Raw genomic sequence first — 18,094 nt, forward strand, 5'->3', positions numbered from 1 at the left:
ATGTATTTTGCATCTAGTGCACATCCACCACACTTTGGACTTCATAGTCCAGGCATCGCACTTCAAATTGTCATTCTTTGTTACAAACGATCTTAGCAAGAGAAAGAAAGCTGATCGTTTAATACTCGTTTCTTTTGACTTGATGCCACAAATTTGTAAATAGATACAAGTACTTGTATTTGATTATTTGGACCACTTTCCCACAAGCAGTTCTTGAGCAGTGGCCTGAAAGGGACTGGCCTAGTAAAACACAGCTCCAGCTGGTAGATTTTCCCTCCGTGTGGTTTTCAGCCAGCCAGAAAGTGCAGACAGGGGGCTTGAGCCGCTGGAAGAATTGGGCCTCATTAGCATACTGGTGAGCTGCGGGTGGAACACGAGTGCCTCAGGGCAATCCACCAGCTCTGGGCCGCCTTAAAACTAGACGGCCCGGCCAGCCTCCCCGCCTAGGAGAAGGTAGGCAGGGGACGGAGTGCATTCTCGGGAACGGGGGACCTGATGCGGCAGCAGCTCAGGTTTTTTTTTGTGGAGCTCAAGAGGAGCATGCCAGCTCTTCCTGGCCTCACAAAAATTAACTTACTCTCTGGGCTCCGCTTTGGCTGGACCGCTAGCTGATACTGGGTGGCGTGCGCACGGTGCATGCTCTGCCCAGTGCAGTCCTAAAATGGCAATCAGGGTCCTCAGCACGTCACTGGACCTCTAGTTGCCTATTAAAAGGGCTTGACTCAGATGGGCGCTCTGCTCACCCACCCTTGGGAAGGCAGCCTCGCCCACACCGTGGGTGGGAACACAGCAGTAAGTCCTACCCCACCATTTCCACCTAGAGGACCCCCTGAAAATCTCCCTCTTCAACTGTACTTCAGACCACAGACTACCCACGAGCCATGTAGATGACCAGAATTCTGCTAGCTTTCATTTAAATTAAGTAACAAAACTGCTTCTAGCTTGAATTGAGAAATCATATCTTTGCATCCCACCTGTTTTCATGGGAAGCCCATAACAAAATAAGGCGGCATGCTGTTTTGGTATGTTAACCGCTAATGAATTCAATGGCTACACAGACAGGTCAAAAGCATCTTGATGCACATGTAGCACTAAATTCTTTAGCCTCGTGGTGTAGCACATTAGGGGACTGGTGCACTGCTGTAAATTAACATAAAGGCAATCTCCACCTATTCAGTTCTCAGGGAGAGGTAATAAGTGAAGGCCACATGCTTGTAACCAGGAAGGAAAGAAAACGAGGGCTCACAGTCTCAGGATACGGGGTAGGACATTTAGGACTGAGATGAGGAGAAATTTCTTCACTCAGAGGGTGGTGAACCTGTGCAATTCTCTACCACGGAAGGCTGTGGAGGCCAAGTCACTGATTATATTTAAGAAGGAGATAGATAGATTTCTAGACACAAAAGGCATCAAGGGGTATGGGGAGAGAGCGGGAATATGGTATTGAGATAGAGGATCAGCCATAATCATATTGAATGGTGGAGCAGGCTCGAAAGGCCGAATGGCCTACTCCTGCTCCTATTTTTCTATGTTTCTATGAAAATGGACAGCTGAATCACATCAGGCTACACCTTCTAATGACTACTTTTCAGCATTGGTTAAGCCCTGGAATCTGCTCACCCTTTAAGCCATTAAGGAATTGTTTATATGATTCAGCCAATGAGATGGGAATGTGATAAAAAAATTAAATTGTTGTAGGATAGTCAAGTCTTCAATAATTTGTCTAAATGTACAACCCATCACACCCCACTTTGGAATGGAAAGATTTGATCTTCCTGAATATAGCTCATAACAGAAGCTGCAATGTACTACAATGAGTTCAGTGAATGGTAACTGTATATTATGTACCCATTGCTGTCTCTTGTATCTGTAATTGGAGTGAGTACCAATTAAAGGGAAATACAAACCCTTGAACATGAACATCTGGCACAAGATCCACATTAGTATCTGCATAAGTATCCTCTCTATCTCATTGGCTTTTCCCAACTCTCAACAAGAGCAACAGAAGGACATCATGTTTAAACAGCTAAATTGGGTTCTCACTCTGTGATTATCCTCTTTCATCGCCTTAAGATCAAGAAAAATGAGAGTCTGTTAACCGATTAGTCAATCAACTGTTGATAGTAGCATAGGGAAAATAAACTCTTAGATTTGAGAAGTCGATGGCTTTTGAATCTATTATCCTCAGACTTTTCTCAACAAAGAATACAGCCAATTTGCCAACACCAGTGTTAATGATTTCCATGTATGCATTTTTAAGTATGGAATCTAGCACTAGATTGATAAATACTTTGGTAGGCAAGTGTAGTTGGTTTTCTTACAGGTGGCCAGTCAGACTATGTACTTTTCAAATGTGTTATTTCTTATAGCCTGACACATGGGATTATGTGGAAATCTAAATGAACAGTCCGTGTAAGAATGACACAAAATGTCTAGCCCAAAGGGCTCCTAACATCGGAAATTCAGTAGACCAACTAATACTAGGGCTACTGAACTGTTAATATTTACTGTCCGTGTATAAAGTATTTAAGATTCCAATGTAGAGATTAATAAAGGAGACCATCAACGCAGAGAGGTTCATGTGAAATAACCACAGTATTAAAGGAAGTTAAGTGACTGTAGTTTTAATTTTGATATAAAGTGGCAGAAATAGTCTTCCTTAGAAAAATGATACTTTTACTTATTTACATTTTTACATCAGATTTCCTGGCACAATTGACAACCTATTTACATCAAATGCTGTTGCGGAAACACTTTGAACATTCTAAATCCATTCCAGTTGTAATTTCTACACATCTACAACAGAAAAAAAAACTTATTACAGTTTTGAAGACAACCGTGGCAAATATTACAGTTAGAATTCATATAAAGATCAAAAACAAATGTAGATACAGACTTCGATAGCGGATATGTTTGAAATCTATATTGTCACAAAGAAATAATTAGTATTTTCTCATCTAATGAAGGAATAGGCAGGAATCAAATTACTTTAGTACCAATAATCAAATGAAATATCATTGTGAATGTTAAGCAAGGCGGGATGTGTGTTCCAATGCTTTTACTTTAGAGTTGCACACAAATGTAAATTGGGTAAGCATAACACATACTTTATGGGTTGCGGACAACATGCACACATCCAAAGCACAGTTCAGACCCAAAAATTTGGTTATTAGCTATAAATCACCTTGTCTTGCAAAATATATATCTTAAAATTATCTATGCTTTTCATTTCCAGTTCTTGCTGTGTACCTTATTGAATTTGTTTCTGTACTTCCCTTACTAATGCAGCCTGACATATGTGTTACTTGCATTGCTGTCACTCGCTTCAAACTTACATCACTTCAAAAAGTTTACGTATGATCTCTTCATTTCAAGAGAACTGGTGGACTATTACCTGCAGAACACGAAACAGTTCACATTTTGTTTTATAATCCAAAAAAAAATACACGTATAAAAGGTAATGTTTTGATCTGTGTTGCGCTGCTTCCAAATTTCCTCAATTGAGGAAAAACACTTTTGCAAACCAGGAACTAACATGGTGCCAGCCATAATATGTATCTGTTGTACCTGAATTAAACGTGCTGTGGCAATGAAGTTTCCACAATATCATGTTACTCCTCTAACCTTAGAAATCATCCTAAGCAAAAGGACGCAATAAAATAGGAGAAATTACAATAAAGGCAATTAATATTCTGCTAAATATATAACGCAGTCTATTGCTGTAACTTCTCTATAAAATAGAGGTAAAGGTCCAGCATTAATGGGCATGGATAGGGATGAGAAACTACTAATTCCTTTGTGCAGTTGAAATGTACAATCCCTTGTTACATTAATAACTGCACTAATTACCATAGTCTCGGCTTTGTTTAATCAGTTATGTAAACGATAGTTTATATTTTCACTAACTATTTTTCACATTCATTACTATAATACAGAAGCTCATTACAATTTACAGCTGAAAAATCACCGGTGTCTTTTAATTATATAAAAAAGTGTTCAGACAATGATAAAATAACCAAGCTTTTGAAAAGTCTTTCCTTATTTTAGCACAGTAATTAATTTACACTCGCATTGTGGCAGAAGGCTAAACTGTTTTTTTTAGTAATCTGGCAACTGTTCAAGTTATTCCTTAAGTAATATAAGTAGTTTGTTCTGCACTAGGTTATTTTCTAACAAAAGAATATCATTAAAAAGCAGAGTATTTATAAAAACCAGCAGTTACAAAGGTAAAATGAATGATTTCATTAGCATTAGTTTGCTTTGAGACTGTGGAAAGAAATAGTTGGCTTCAGATAGTTCATATATTGAAACGATATTCAATGAGGAGTATAAACTATTATAATAGTCTACTATAAATGGGACAGTTTTCATGGGAAAGTCAAGTAATTAGTGATGGTAAAATTAGGCTCTTCTTTAGATAACAGGTTAAAAGTGACATAATTCCTGAACAATTGGAAGTGACCTATTCATGCACAAGACATTATTTAAATGCTACTATATATATGCTGTAGATGCTGGTAGCCTGCATGATAAAAAGATCAGCGTGCTACAGGTTCCAGTACGGGTTCGGTTTGCTGGAAAGATCCCCTGTTGGGATGGAGGAGGTTGTTGAGTTTTAATGAAGCTCTCCATTTCGGTTTCTACAGAAATTATATTATTGCTTGAAATTATATTATGTTTGGAGTGGGAAGTAATATTGCATTAAGAAACATGGAAGCAGTGTTGGAAATGTATTCTGTCACCTCCTTTTCATCATTCTGTTGACACTTTACAGATCTGTTGCAAGGGAAGAAGCATTGAGAATGTACTGGAGTTAAGTATGAATCTTCAGCATTTATGTGACAATTTTATTTTTTCTCCATTATCTTGTTACTTAACGCAATTGAGGGTTTCACAGATGCATGAAATGAAAGTTCTGAAAATGGAGCATTGTTTCTTTGTCATACTGTAAGCAATGAGACTCTAGGCATGGCATAGGTCAGCTGCAATGATCAGCTCCCTTATATTGCTTGGACAATATTGGCCTGGTCTCCAACCACTTGTGGGGGAGACTCTGCATTCATTGAACCATGAACTTCTCAGAACTGACCATTCAATGTGATGCCATAACGTCTCCACTAAACGGCAGTGACTAAGATTAATAGCCTTTGGTCACAGTCATTAAAACTACAATGCAAAATTGGGATTAACATTGATAAAAAAAACCTCTGCAGTAATCACTGAGATTGGCACATTCCCACTGGCATTTCTGATGTCTAAGAAAGTGCAGAACGTTATTAAATTATTTTTCTGATTTGATTTTTTTTCTGTGCCAGCTTCAAGAATTCTTTTAATATTGCTTTTAAGTTGAGATTTCCATTCTCAATAAATTTGACTAATATTTCCTGGGTTTGCTGGCAGATTGGAAATGGATTCCCTGATATCCTGTGATAAAACAATATTTGTAAAATGGGCAAGGCTGATCAATTAGGCTGCCGTGTCCTTGCATGTATAAGCAACACACTGCACTATATTTGTGATGGACAATTTAAAGGAGTGTCCCTTTGGCTACAATTAGATATGGACTACAGAGTAAAATATGGCCTTTCAGAATTAGATGGGGGCCAACTGTATAATAATGTTCTGAAATGTTAGTTCACCATATACTGATAACCTCTTCTCTTTGTTATTTGTATGATGTATCTGAGCAAACTTTAGAGGACACAGCACTGAACCGGTGGTTGTTTATGTGACGTCATTCACATGATATTGTGAAAAAAATTATACATCATAAAAAAAGATACTTTTAAGCCTTAAATGGATATATTCAATAGACAAATGATTTTTATAATTTAAGCACATCACTGGTACTTGAAGTCATAAGTTCCAGCCCTTTCAACATACAAAATGCTCATAGTGTGCTAGTAGTTATGGAGGTTCTTATTCAAAGCTGTGGGCATGTTTTAATTATCAAGCAGCAAAATTCAGCACTGGTAGAAATCTAGAGTTAACTGAAGATACTTACGTATACTAGTTTTAATAATTATATTCCTTTTCTATAATGGTGACATTCTAATGGTTGTTGCCAGATTACAGGCATATTCTATATCCCTGTTTCCATATTCAAAATAATCAGTTCAAGCTTACATGATAAATATATAATACAATGGGAATATACTGCAAAGAGATGGACTATCAGACCTTTTCACAATTCATGTGTGGCTGTCTATCAAACCTGGGGAGAGTTAAACAATTCAGTTGAAGTGAATCCCCAAGCTAACAGCTTATATATTACATTTTACAACTACTGGGATTTATTAAAATCTATAATGTTCAGAAGCACATAATCCCTGAACTTTCATGCCATGCATTTTATTAGCAAATTTCTGTTGCTCCCCAGCTCTTAATCCATTGGTGTCTCCACTGGACTGCTGGTCTACAGTGTCATCAGGTAAACAGACTTGTGTAAGCAATAAAGGCTGGAACAAACTGCCAGATGGGACAATAGAGAATGTGGCTCAAAATATTTCAACTGTAGCACTTTCTACTGAAGGAATAATATGCTGATTTTTATGGTGTTGTAGGAATATTATGTTTAAATCAATATTGTAGTCCTCACTATACCCTATCCTACTGATGTTCTCACAGGTCAGTGCCCCAAGGATTAGTTCAAACAATTGAAGGGGTCGGCTGTATAGTATGAACTACGCAGTCAGGATTTTGATTATTTTCTATGGATAAACATTATGGCTTTACTAAGGGCCCCATTTGTTTCCAGAATTTATAAAGTATGCCATTAGCTGCTTAGCTCAGGGTTTCACTTTGGAAAACAGTTGATTTAAAAAATATCAGCAGATACAGAACTGGAGTACACATAATAGCATAGTTGCCAACTCCCTACATTTACACAGTAATATTGAGTTTGTCATCTATTTCTTGCTTACTTTACATAACCAGAATTCTCCTAAGATTCTGTGACCTGCCTAGTGTGGTCTATTATAGATTAATGCACTGAAAAAAGGGCGACATAAATTCCACTAGGTCATTTTATGCAGTCTTCATTTGCAGCAAAGCTAACCAGTTGGTATGATCATCAACATGTATCTCTTTTCTGTTGCTCCTTTGCCATCAGATAGTAGGAAAGGCCAGTCAGCCCTATCTAACAGAAAATAGGAGAAAGAAGACAATGTTAGCAACGACTATCTGGCAAAGCTGCCCCTTAATGTCTCCTAAGTTCCTATTTCAGAATGTTGGCAACTATGTACATCACTAGCTACAGCAAATGAATGGCATTTTTAATGTAGAATTAGACAAACAAATGATGAGTCAAACATCTGATTCAATACTAGGCATTTTTTTGTACACACGTCTATTGCTGGAAGAATTCAAAACCCTGGGAGCAGAGTAAATACTATTCCTGCTTGATACATAAGGCATAATATGTTCTGAAATGTACACTTCATTAGGAACTCGTCCATCTCTGGAGCAGTATGATGTTGTCGACTTAATAGATGATCTAAAGTGATTATCGTTGCGTGCCTTTGATGCAGCAGATTGTTTATATATGTCAGAGGAACTTCGACCGTGGACCAAATGCTGATCTTCACGAAAGGAATGCCAGAATGGATTTTCAGAGACGTGATCTGGATACAATGACTTACTCCGCTTGCTTTCTTCCAGATTGTGGTCAAAAACGGAAACCTTGGTGCTAAAGAGTTTCTCTGGTTTAATATTGAATACATGTGCATAAGGGTCATCCTGAAATCTGTCCTTTTCTTTCAGGCTCACACTTCGGGCCGATCTTCCAAGATCTACTTCCTTGGGCTTTTCAAGGATATTGTCAAATGAATGCTGTCTGCTAATCCTTAGCCTGTTCACTTTTTGCATGTTAGAGGCTTCAGAAGAGGCCCAGTGATGGACAAAGGATTCTTCAGGGTGCATGGGGCTTACTGGCTCTTGTAACATGTGATCTTCACTAATATCATACAAGTTTGCCGTGTGCACACAAGCATCACATCTGTTGTACGGAGACCTGACCGAATAGTGCGCAGTGTAGTTAGGCAGCTTGGAAAGGCAGCTTCTGCAGTGTGCAATGGGCTGCTTGTACCTATCATTGTATTCTACGGGGGAAATATTTTTCTCTTTCAAGTTGTAGTGCTTATTATACAGGCTGTATTTATTTTCAGCATTGGTAAGGCTGTCCTCATTATGCTGAGGAGTCCTGTTTAGGTGCAGAACTGCTTCCTGTTTCCTGTAATTCTCATTCTGATCATGGTACACTGGAGGGTAGTCCAGATCTTCTGGAATTGCTACATTTTCTCGGTAATGATGCTGATCTGAATGATAATTGGACTCCCTGTCGGAATCAATTGTGTAGACTTTCTCACGATGAATTTGCTGCCCCTCCTTTGCTTTAAGATAAGAGAGCTCTATTTCACTGCAGTCTCGAGGATACTTGGCCAGCATGGATTTCTTTTTGAAAGTTTCTTTATGTTTATGATGTTTCTGATTGTTATCAGGGTCCTTGTAGGAAGTAGTACGGCTTGAGCAATCTGACATGTCTGAATGGGCAACTTCTTCTGGAAGGTACCTCTGATTTTTAACAGGTTGCTTGGGTTCTACATTGACACTTTCTACTAGTGATCCCTGATTCTGCCGCAAAGTTTCTACAGATTTTTTCCACAACTGCCTAGGCCTGGAGTTAAGTTTAGGGGTATCTGAGCTAACTGCAACCTCCACAGTGTTGGGATTTGCTTCATTTAGAGTCAATGGATGCTGCCCTTGGAGTATATAATTGTTGCGGTTATCTTTTTGACGGTTGACATTAAATGTCATCATTTCACTGGTGTTGTCATTGGGTTGATAGGGCCTGTTTTCAGAGTACAAGAAATTTCCCTTTTGATCAACCACGTCAAGCAGTAAAGACCCTCTTTGAATGAAATTGGAAGTTCTTTTAGGAGAGTTTGCTCTTGAAGCATTAAGATTTGAAATATTGGCCATTGTTTTTGCTGTATTAAACAGCCTCAGAATATTTGTTTGAGGACTGTTTAAATCCAGGTTGGGTGATTTCTTCTTTTCCTCACTAGGCACACCATGTATACAGCTCCATATTCCCTGAAAAACAAAAAGGAGGGAAGAATTAGCACAAGCTGCATTGACACATGCCATTATGGGGCTGTTGTGCAATAATTTAAACTGCATATTCTCAAAGCTTTCACAGTAACCAATGATGCTAAAGCCAAATAATCTAATGACCATTTTCATAGACTTGAAAAATATACGTCAACTATCTTACAATATTTTGCAGTTATAAACTGTGTAAACACATAAATGATTATGCCTCTCTTAAATATGTATATTTGAATCAGAATTAAAATGCCAGTGCTTTCCCATGAGCAAACAATAATATTTGGAGGTAAACCACTTGCGATTTAAAGTCATGATTAAATGTTTTTTTTCATTTGAAATGTCACTTGAAATGAGAAAGGATCAGTTATTCTTCAGACTGAATGTTCCTCCACTAGAGGGAGTAAGGGAATTACACCGAATTTACAGCACAGAAACAAGCCACTCGGCCTAATGCCGTGTTTATACTCCACACGAGCTTAGTTTGAATATCTTCAATTTGAAACTCTGAGGTCATGCCTTGGGTATGGTCCGAATCGCTTTTGACCCTTGTCTATCATAACCAAAAGGTCTTTTACCAGTTCTTAGTTGGTTGCTGCGGGAACTGAAATATATCATAGCAGCAGAATCATCTTCAGGGGAAGAAAACTGACATTGCAAGTCCCGTCCTGAAGTAAGTATAACATTTGTTTGTCAAGGATGAAAAAAGCTATCACATCAAATTGATGAATAAGCACATGGTTTTCATGAATAAGTCCATGCTTAAGCTTAAGATAAAAGAGTAAATGTGGAGTTCTGAACCCATGAGTGGGAAATGAGGAAGATTTATATCTTCCCTTGGCGCTACCACCACTTATAATTATCATAACTTGAGTGGCTTAAAGGTTTCCTCCACTGCTGCACCAGAACTGAGGCTGCCTTGGCGATCTCATACAGAGGACGCAATCTAAAGAAATATTTGATGTGTCTGAGGACATTTGGACAAGACATGGTCAGCCACTTGGTTTATTTCAACATTCATATCTACCTGTTGTACCTACTGACAGCACCACAAACCTGTAGTAGATCATAATACTGTTTCTGAAAAACCTGAAGAAATAAAAGGCTTAAAAGAATACCGGGGTAAATACTAAAATAACAATCTTTATGATATGAATAGAGAATAATAGGTATCTTGGCATTATTAAAATGCAGTCACCTCACCAAGACATACAGGTGACGATCATAAGCATCAAGAGGAAAGCCTCAGCAGTCGGTGACTATCATCTGATTCCAGATCTGAGATTACAGTCTCAAAATCATTCGAGGATATCCATTAGTTCAATTTGTTTTATTTAATTTTCAGTCACTGCTTCTTTTTCCCTGCCAGTTGGAGCTATCCTGGTAGGCGCAGAGCTAATGTGATTCAAGATGCTGATGCACAATGATATTCATATTGCAGGATTAACAGATGTGTAATCACTGCAATTTTACAAGTGATAATCATCAGTTGGGTGAGAAATAATTGACTTAGCATGAATCACAGAAAATACATGTGTCGTACAATCCCTGGATGGCTAGCGCGATTGGTAGGCTTGACTTCTAGTCTTGTTTTCCATCATCGTGCATATTCTTGATTTTCATATCTGATAGGCAATGTACATTCATTATTATTCAAGTCTAACAAGAACGTTCCAGTACTGAATAATAAAATGTCAGTATTAAGTGTGCTAACTAACTTTATAATTGCAGCATAAATGAGGTCCCTATGGAGCTAGGAAATAACAAAACAAAGATCAGATTACACACTGGAATATGCATTGGTCATACCAATATAAGCACCTTTGAGAGGTATTATAGTGGTTAAGAGGGTACAATGGCAAATAATGAAGTTGATTTGAGTATCAGGAATTAAGTTATGAGGTGCAATTAAAGATTTGCTTTCTGTTGAAAAGTAGAAGACTTTGGGCTGACCCAACTGAAGTTTGCAAGATTATGAAAGAACAAAACTGATCCAGGTAACTTGATGACTATGGCAAATGGTTCAAATAGCAGGGGATACATAAATTAGGAAACCAGGAACAAGAAGGGGAGTTAGACAGAACTTTTTCACTCAAGGTCTCAGACACGCCGTCGGCCAATAGAAAGCCAATAAAGTGGACAGCAAAAAAAATTCAAAATGCACTTATGGAGAGTGAAGCAATTGAGAGATATAGTGAAAAGACAGGTAGGTGGGTTGTTATATGGAAAAGGGGCAGACTTGTTGAGCCCAATGGCCTTTTCCTGTTCTTAAAAATGATCATGTTCTTATATTTTATGACTTATTATGCTCCTGTGAAGCACCTTGGGACGTTTTAATATGTTAAAGGTGCGATATAAATGCAAGTTGTTGTTGTTAAGGTACATTTTTGTCTTCACGGGCAGTAGTCTGGCAGAGTGGATTTACTCTGCCAGATTACCACCCATGCAGTAAAGACAAGAATTTAGCCCATAATGTTTCATTGTCATATGCATCTCTGGCTTTGGGACGTCCTGAGGTTGAGAAGTGCGCTATATAAATGCAAGCCTTTCTTCTTTCTTTCTCTGCAATATAGAACAGCTCAGCTGAATTTTGGAAAAATCCTGACTGAAATAGACTATTAACATGTGCAGCAAAGTTTCCATTCTCATCCATCTTCCTTTAAATGATTGCTAATGAAATGCAACTTCCTTGGAGAGGATTCAGCATAAAAGCCAGACGTAAGTATCTGATATAATGACCACGCTCACTTTTCTTAATAACTTTGCCATCTACTCTGTCAAGATAAATGCGCACTAGACAAATAATTAGTTGATTAAACTTAAGTGCAATGAGAAGATCAATGGAAGCTGATGATTCTGTATCAGTAATGTAACATCTTTCTACATTATACTTTGCCAAATGCCATATAGTTAATTGTCTTCCTTCTTCTATAAATCATTGACTCTTTCACTGGTATTGCAAAGGATAGAGTTCTGTCAATTTTTTGACCTTCAGACTCTATGCTACATGCACAAACTGTACACTGCAAAGAAACCAATCTGAAAACTAAAAGATGAATGTGAATCCATTTCCATGGCTTTTCTGCCTGTCGCTCACTCTATATTTCCAGTTTTCTATCACTGCATAAAGGTTTTACAGCACTGCCACGCTCAGCAAATCCTACTGCACCACTTTTTCATAAACTATCCCATAAATGCAGCATTTTAAAAATTAAACAGCTGGAAAGTGCTTAACCTTTAAAGCTTATATCCTAAAAGGATGTTTCTCTGCAGTTAACATTTAAAGCATAAAAATAACTTTTGGATATATTACACTTTAAATGAGCCACTGATAGTTCCTTTGAAAATATCCCAAAATAGCAAAACAGTACTTTAAATATTAATATATACTGTAAATTTAGGGTCTGCCCAGCTGCTGATTAAATCTGTGCAATGCTAAATGACTGGTCATATTTCTCCAGTCGCTGACAGCAAGTTTTCCTTTGATGGAGCAACAGCCAACTTGCAGGTAAGAATGTTCAGAACACTGAACAGTACAGTGCGAGGGCGGTTTCCAGTATCAAGGCTTGCAATCCCAAACACCTTTTTATGACCCTGGGATCTTTTACTTCAAACTCGCATATCCCAAATTAAGATTGGGTATATTACAGGATTCGTCGAAGGATTCAACAAGAGGATTTTATATGTTTGCACAGCCGGAGTGCCAGCGCGATATGAGCTACCGATAGACACCCCGCTGATTAGGAGGGTGGGAAAGCGGGTGATCGGGCTGAATTCAAAGGGCCTGCAGGGAAGGGTAAAAGGAAACATCAGTTTGGAGCAGCAGGCAACATTTTCGCAGAATCTGACATTAAATGTGGAAGATTTTGAATCTTAAAAGCCCACAAGCAACTGCCATAAGAAGCATGTCAAATCTGTATCCAGTTTTCCCTGAGTGCAGCCGAGGATCCCTTCAATGGCTGCCTCCTGACTTGTACAACCCATGCCTGGTGGTCATGAGCAGGAACTGAGAGTAATCTTGCAGGAGAAGACAACAATGTCATGGGCGGAGGGGTGGGGTCATAGCTATGTCATTAGACCCTGGTTAGCATATATTCCTGAGGCTCCTGCCTGTATCCAGTGGCAGCTCTGACCACCTGGATCAAGACCCGCCCGAAAATTGGCACAGATGGGAACTTGGTGGTGAGTCTTTTCATGCACTATTTTCGATCCGCTCCTGCCCGATTTTTAAGTGTAAATAGGGTGGTAAGAACACGAAAATCGTCTGTTTGTATACGTCTATATGATCCCCTAACAGTCACCTCCTTTCAAAGCTAAAGAGACCCAGTTTCTTCCATTGTAGTTAATGTAACTTTTACTTGTTGTTCACCCCTCGGCTTTGTTTTTGTAAATCCACTTCTGACAAAAAGTCTCCACCACAAAACACCAACTTTTATTTTTCTTGGAGGGGGGATGCTGGCTGACCTCCTGTACATTTCCAGCACTTTCTACTCTTATTTCAGATTACCAGCTTTCACAGTTTTTCTTTTAACCTCCTTTTAGGCGAGGAGTCCACAACAGCCAATGGCCAATATTTCAATGAAGTAAATTGAACAATAGATAAGGTTCTGCCTATGACCCAACAGTGGAAGTGATATCAACAATCCACCAGAACAGCTATGGTTTATGCTGTCCTAACCCACACCAAGTCCCATTCACCCATCACCCTGTGCTCGTTGACCTATATTTGCTCCCAGTCAATGCCTTGATTTTAAAATTCCACAGCCTTGCTTTCAAATCCCTCCGTGGCCTCGCCCTGCCCTGGCTCTGTAACCTCCTCCAGCCCTACATCCTGCAAGATCTCTGCCCTCCTCCATTTCTGGCCTCTTGCGCATCCCTGATTTTCATTGCTCCACCATTAACAGCCATGCCTTTGGTTGTCTCGACTCGGAGCTCTGCAATTCCTTCCCTAAACCTTATCGCCTCTCTAGCCCTCTCTCCTCCTTTAAGACGTTCTTTAAAACCTACCTCTTTGACCAAGCTTTCGGTTGCCTGTCCTAATATCTCCTTATGTGGCTCGGTGTCACGTTTTGTTTGGCAACACTTTGTGAAGCGCCTTGGGATGTTAAAGGTGCTAAATCAATGCATGTTGCTGTCCATTACAATAAAAACAGCTGCTCAGAATGAACTAATGAGTGTGATCTTGATGGCTGAAAAGTAGTTCATTCATATTAAGAACTGCCGAAAATGATTGTCTCACCACAAGACTTTTACTTAATTATCTGTAGTATTATCAGGAGTCAAAGTTATTGGAATATATAGGATTTTATTCTACCTGCTTTTTATTCCTCAGACTTTCTTGACTAACTTTGTGTTATGCACTTAGAAAAATGTTGTGCAAAGTTATCAGATTAGTGCTCTGATCCCTTCTCCCAGTGGTCCCATGTTGATATATTTATCAAATAGTATTAATGCTGCTAGCTGCTAATTTGTTAGGAATATTACATTAAAAATGATCTGATTTGCTTGCAACTTCATTTCATCTACACTTGCAATCAGAGTTGCAGAATTTTGTGTTTTTGAACAGCTGAAACAAAAATTAGGAGCTATCAGATTGGCACAGTTTGAAACCGATGTCTTCATTAAACATATTCCCTTTTTTTAAAAAAAAAGCAAATATTAGAAACCAATAAATAGTGTGTGGTAATGTTATCAAGCAAAGATCTAAAAGATACTGGGGGAAAAATTTGTGGCCGTCAAGAGAGTTGCCGGCGTCACCGGCTCCTCGGGTTAACGGCCGCTGAAAATGGCCGCAGTGCAACCCGAGAAAAATTTGCGCTGGGGGCTGAAGATTTTTAGCTCTGCGCTAATTTACTGTGTAATGCCCTCCTGGTGGCATTACTGCAGACATGGAAGTCGAAGTTCCCGTCCTGAAGTCGGCGCTCCAGCTTCGAACAGCCTCTGGGAGCGAGGCTATTGAGTTTGCAAGGAATTGTGGGCAATTAAAAGGGCTATGAATTAAAGGGGCAATGCGTTCAGAAGTAATAAAAATTAAAATGAAGTGGGAAAAAATGCAGTTTTCAGCCCTTACTGCCTTAAAAAGAAATTTACATTAAAAAGTCCCAAATGGGAGTCTTCAGCACTTGAAGCTGAATTTCCTTCCGAACCTCAAACAATGGGAAAAATTGCTTCAGCACTAACATAAATGGCTCAGCAAGCCAGGGAAGGGGCGCCCAGGGTCTCACACGTGGCACTCCAACTTTGTACAGGGGGTCAACACTGCAAGAGAGGTCCTCTACTCACAGGGGCCAGCAGTGTCACCCCCCACCACCTGGCTCCAGTGCCCAAAGAAGCTTCACGACCTCAGACCAGTGGTCAAGGTCAGTGAATGCATCTTCAACAGCCGTCTCCTACCAACTGAACCACTAATCTCACACACTGCTCAATGCTCGACCCGCCCCCATCACAATCTGTCCCAATCACGAGGCACATCTCCCATTTCTTGCCTAACTTCACCCCCTTGGAGGAGACGGTGCAGAACATTCTTGGCAGGAGCATGGCTGAGCCCTTGGCCAGTGGCAGGGCAGAAAGGATAAAAGGTGCTGGTATCCTTATATGTTATCCTCCTTCTGGCATGCACCTCTTGCTTTCCCACCCTCCCCTTATCACAACTCCACCCTTGTGCCTTCCTTTCACACACCCAAGAAATGCAGCCTGCCCAGCCAATGGTTGGCCAAGAAGAGGGCGAGGAGAGTGAAGATGAACAAGAAGAAGAAGAAACACCATCACTCGATTGCACACTCCCAGCCACCAGCTTCTCAAGGTCGACCAGCAAGGCCATTTGCAGTGGCCCCCACTGAAAGTCAGCAGCCTTCCACCAGCCACGCTGCAGCTATTGGGCTAGCACTGCATGACATCAGTAGGTTAGGCAAAGACACACAAGACAGTCACTAAGAGAATGCATTAGGATGATGAGTTGATTTCTTGATGTCATATTGGATGGATAGATGTATAAAGTTGGATTGGAAAGTTTGCTTTGTGGTGGCTTTTATTTCAGCATTGTGGTCAAGAGGACGCTGTGATGGTCAGTAAGAGAAGGAAGGTAAGGTGTGGGACAAATGTTGAAAGGGGAACTGGGGTTGTGATCACTGCGATCGCAGGCGGATGATTCCATCCCGGATATCTCGGCCTGAAAGAGGCTGTCTGGGTTGCATCCTTCCTTCTGTTTCCCCCTCTTCTGATTCCCCCTTTTTAGCTTCTTCCTCTTCGGCTTCTTCCTCTTCTCTCTGTGAGCGGATGCTGTAAATCTGAAATGCTAGAAATACTCAGCCACAGATGTTGCCTGACCTGCTGATTATTTGCAGCTTTTTCCGTCTTCTCAGAGGCCTTCCTTTACCATCCAAAGCCTTGCAAGCATCCAGCAGCACTCGCTGCATAATTTAAAAACATCTATTGCAGCAAGCCACTACTTCAATAAAAACCTTTTTAAAAGTCCAAGGGCTAGATTTTCAGTATAGACAGTTTTGGGGCGCTAACCTTAGCGCGCGCCCGAAGTTAGCGCCCGCCCCAAAGTAGCGCCCCGTTGCCGGAAATTCAGTGGCTTCGCCCTAAGAGGTTGGTGGAGCGCTAAAAGAGGCGTTCCACTGCTATCTTTAGGCGCTAAGCCGGCGGTGCAGAGCGCAACACCCGCAGCGCACGGCAGACACTCTGGTGCCAGTGAGCTCTTAAAGGGGAAGGGTGCATGTGTTTTAGTAGTAGTAGTAGTAGTAGGACGAGGACGAGGAGGAGGAGGAGGAGGAGGAGGAAAACATAAATACACCGTTCGCAACAACACACTGGATCCTTCCACACAACACATGCAGACTGCCTTTTATAGTGCAGGAGGAGTGCCCTTTAATTTGCGCTCCCCAGGGTGTGTTGCGTTCCATTTTACAAACGCTCTGGACGCCAGCCGCACAATGGGGCGGTCCGACTGAATTTTGGATTCGGGGCGGCCAAAGGGCGTTGCACGAGGATGTGACGTCATTTTCTGCGCGCGCATCCGGGCGGCCGCTAAACTTTGCGCCGGCGCTAACGGGCAACTTAATTTGGGGCGGGGCGCAAACTGCGCTGCGCCCGGGCGCTACACGCATAGCGCCCGAAAATCACTTCTCTTAAGGCGCTAACTGCTGGCGCAAGCAACTGAAAATCTAGCCCCAAAAGCTTAAATGCAAACTTACCTGAAAAATGTGTGTGTCCCTTTAAGAGGTGCTGACAGCGCCTCTGCAAGTCTGCTTGCACACTGGGTTTACCTGGCATGCTTAGGACCCAGCGCTGAACTCAGTGCTAGAGTTGAAGTTTGCCATGGTGACATTAAGTTGGTGTTGCATGCTGACAGACGTCACCACTCTGCCATTTAAATCTGCAGGGCAATACTTTTTAACGGCAGTGCTGCTGGGCCTGGGAAAATGGAGGATGCTGCGGGACCTGCCATGAGCTGGCGAAAGAGCAGTGGCCGCCCTCTTTGTGCCATTTTTTGCCAGTAACGGGTGGCGTTAAGCCCCCGAATATCTAGGCCATTGCAACTTTAATTCTACAGACATACATACAACGGCTGGAATTTTGCCGGTGCCCAGTGGACGGGATCGGTGGCGGGTTGGCAGTTAAATGTGAATTGATTGACAGCGGGTCGGGAACCCGCTGTCAAATTGCACACACTTGCCTTTCCCAATGTCGGGTCTGCCAGCGCTGGCAGACCCGACAGGCAGCAATGGGGGAGCCAATTTAAATGATTAGTGGCTTGCTTACAGCCACTTAACAATGGTTTTAAACTTACCTTTTGAATTTGACAGCTCACCCACAGGTTTCACGCTGTTGCTAGACCATGTCTGTGAAGCTGAGGCGGGAGGTCAGTGGCCATTGAGGTAGCTGATGAATTGACAGCTTCAATAGCTCCCATCTTACAGATATCTTCTCTCAGCCACAAGCTCTTCCTCACTGCATTTCCACAACAGATTCACCATGCTGCAAG

The 18,094-nt window shown here is 40.9% G+C and overlaps 1 protein-coding gene across 1 annotated transcript in view; it reads right to left on the reverse strand.

Moving 5' to 3' along the window:
• Nucleotides 1-2,608: 2,608 nt before the first annotated feature.
• Nucleotides 2,609-18,094, reverse strand: part of grin2aa (glutamate receptor, ionotropic, N-methyl D-aspartate 2A, a) — a 322,390-nt gene continuing 306,904 nt past the window's right edge. The window contains exon 12 of the mRNA XM_086002241.1: nucleotides 2,609-9,093. Coding sequence (XP_085858367.1) covers nucleotides 7,306-9,093 — 1,788 coding nt within the window. The 3' untranslated portion in view covers nucleotides 2,609-7,305. The remainder of the gene's footprint in view (nucleotides 9,094-18,094) is intronic.

This window comes from Somniosus microcephalus, chromosome 11, assembly GCF_052327205.1.
Source record: "Somniosus microcephalus isolate GS21.2 chromosome 11, FLI_Smic_1.0, whole genome shotgun sequence".
Lineage (NCBI taxonomy): Eukaryota > Metazoa > Chordata > Chondrichthyes > Squaliformes > Somniosidae > Somniosus > Somniosus microcephalus.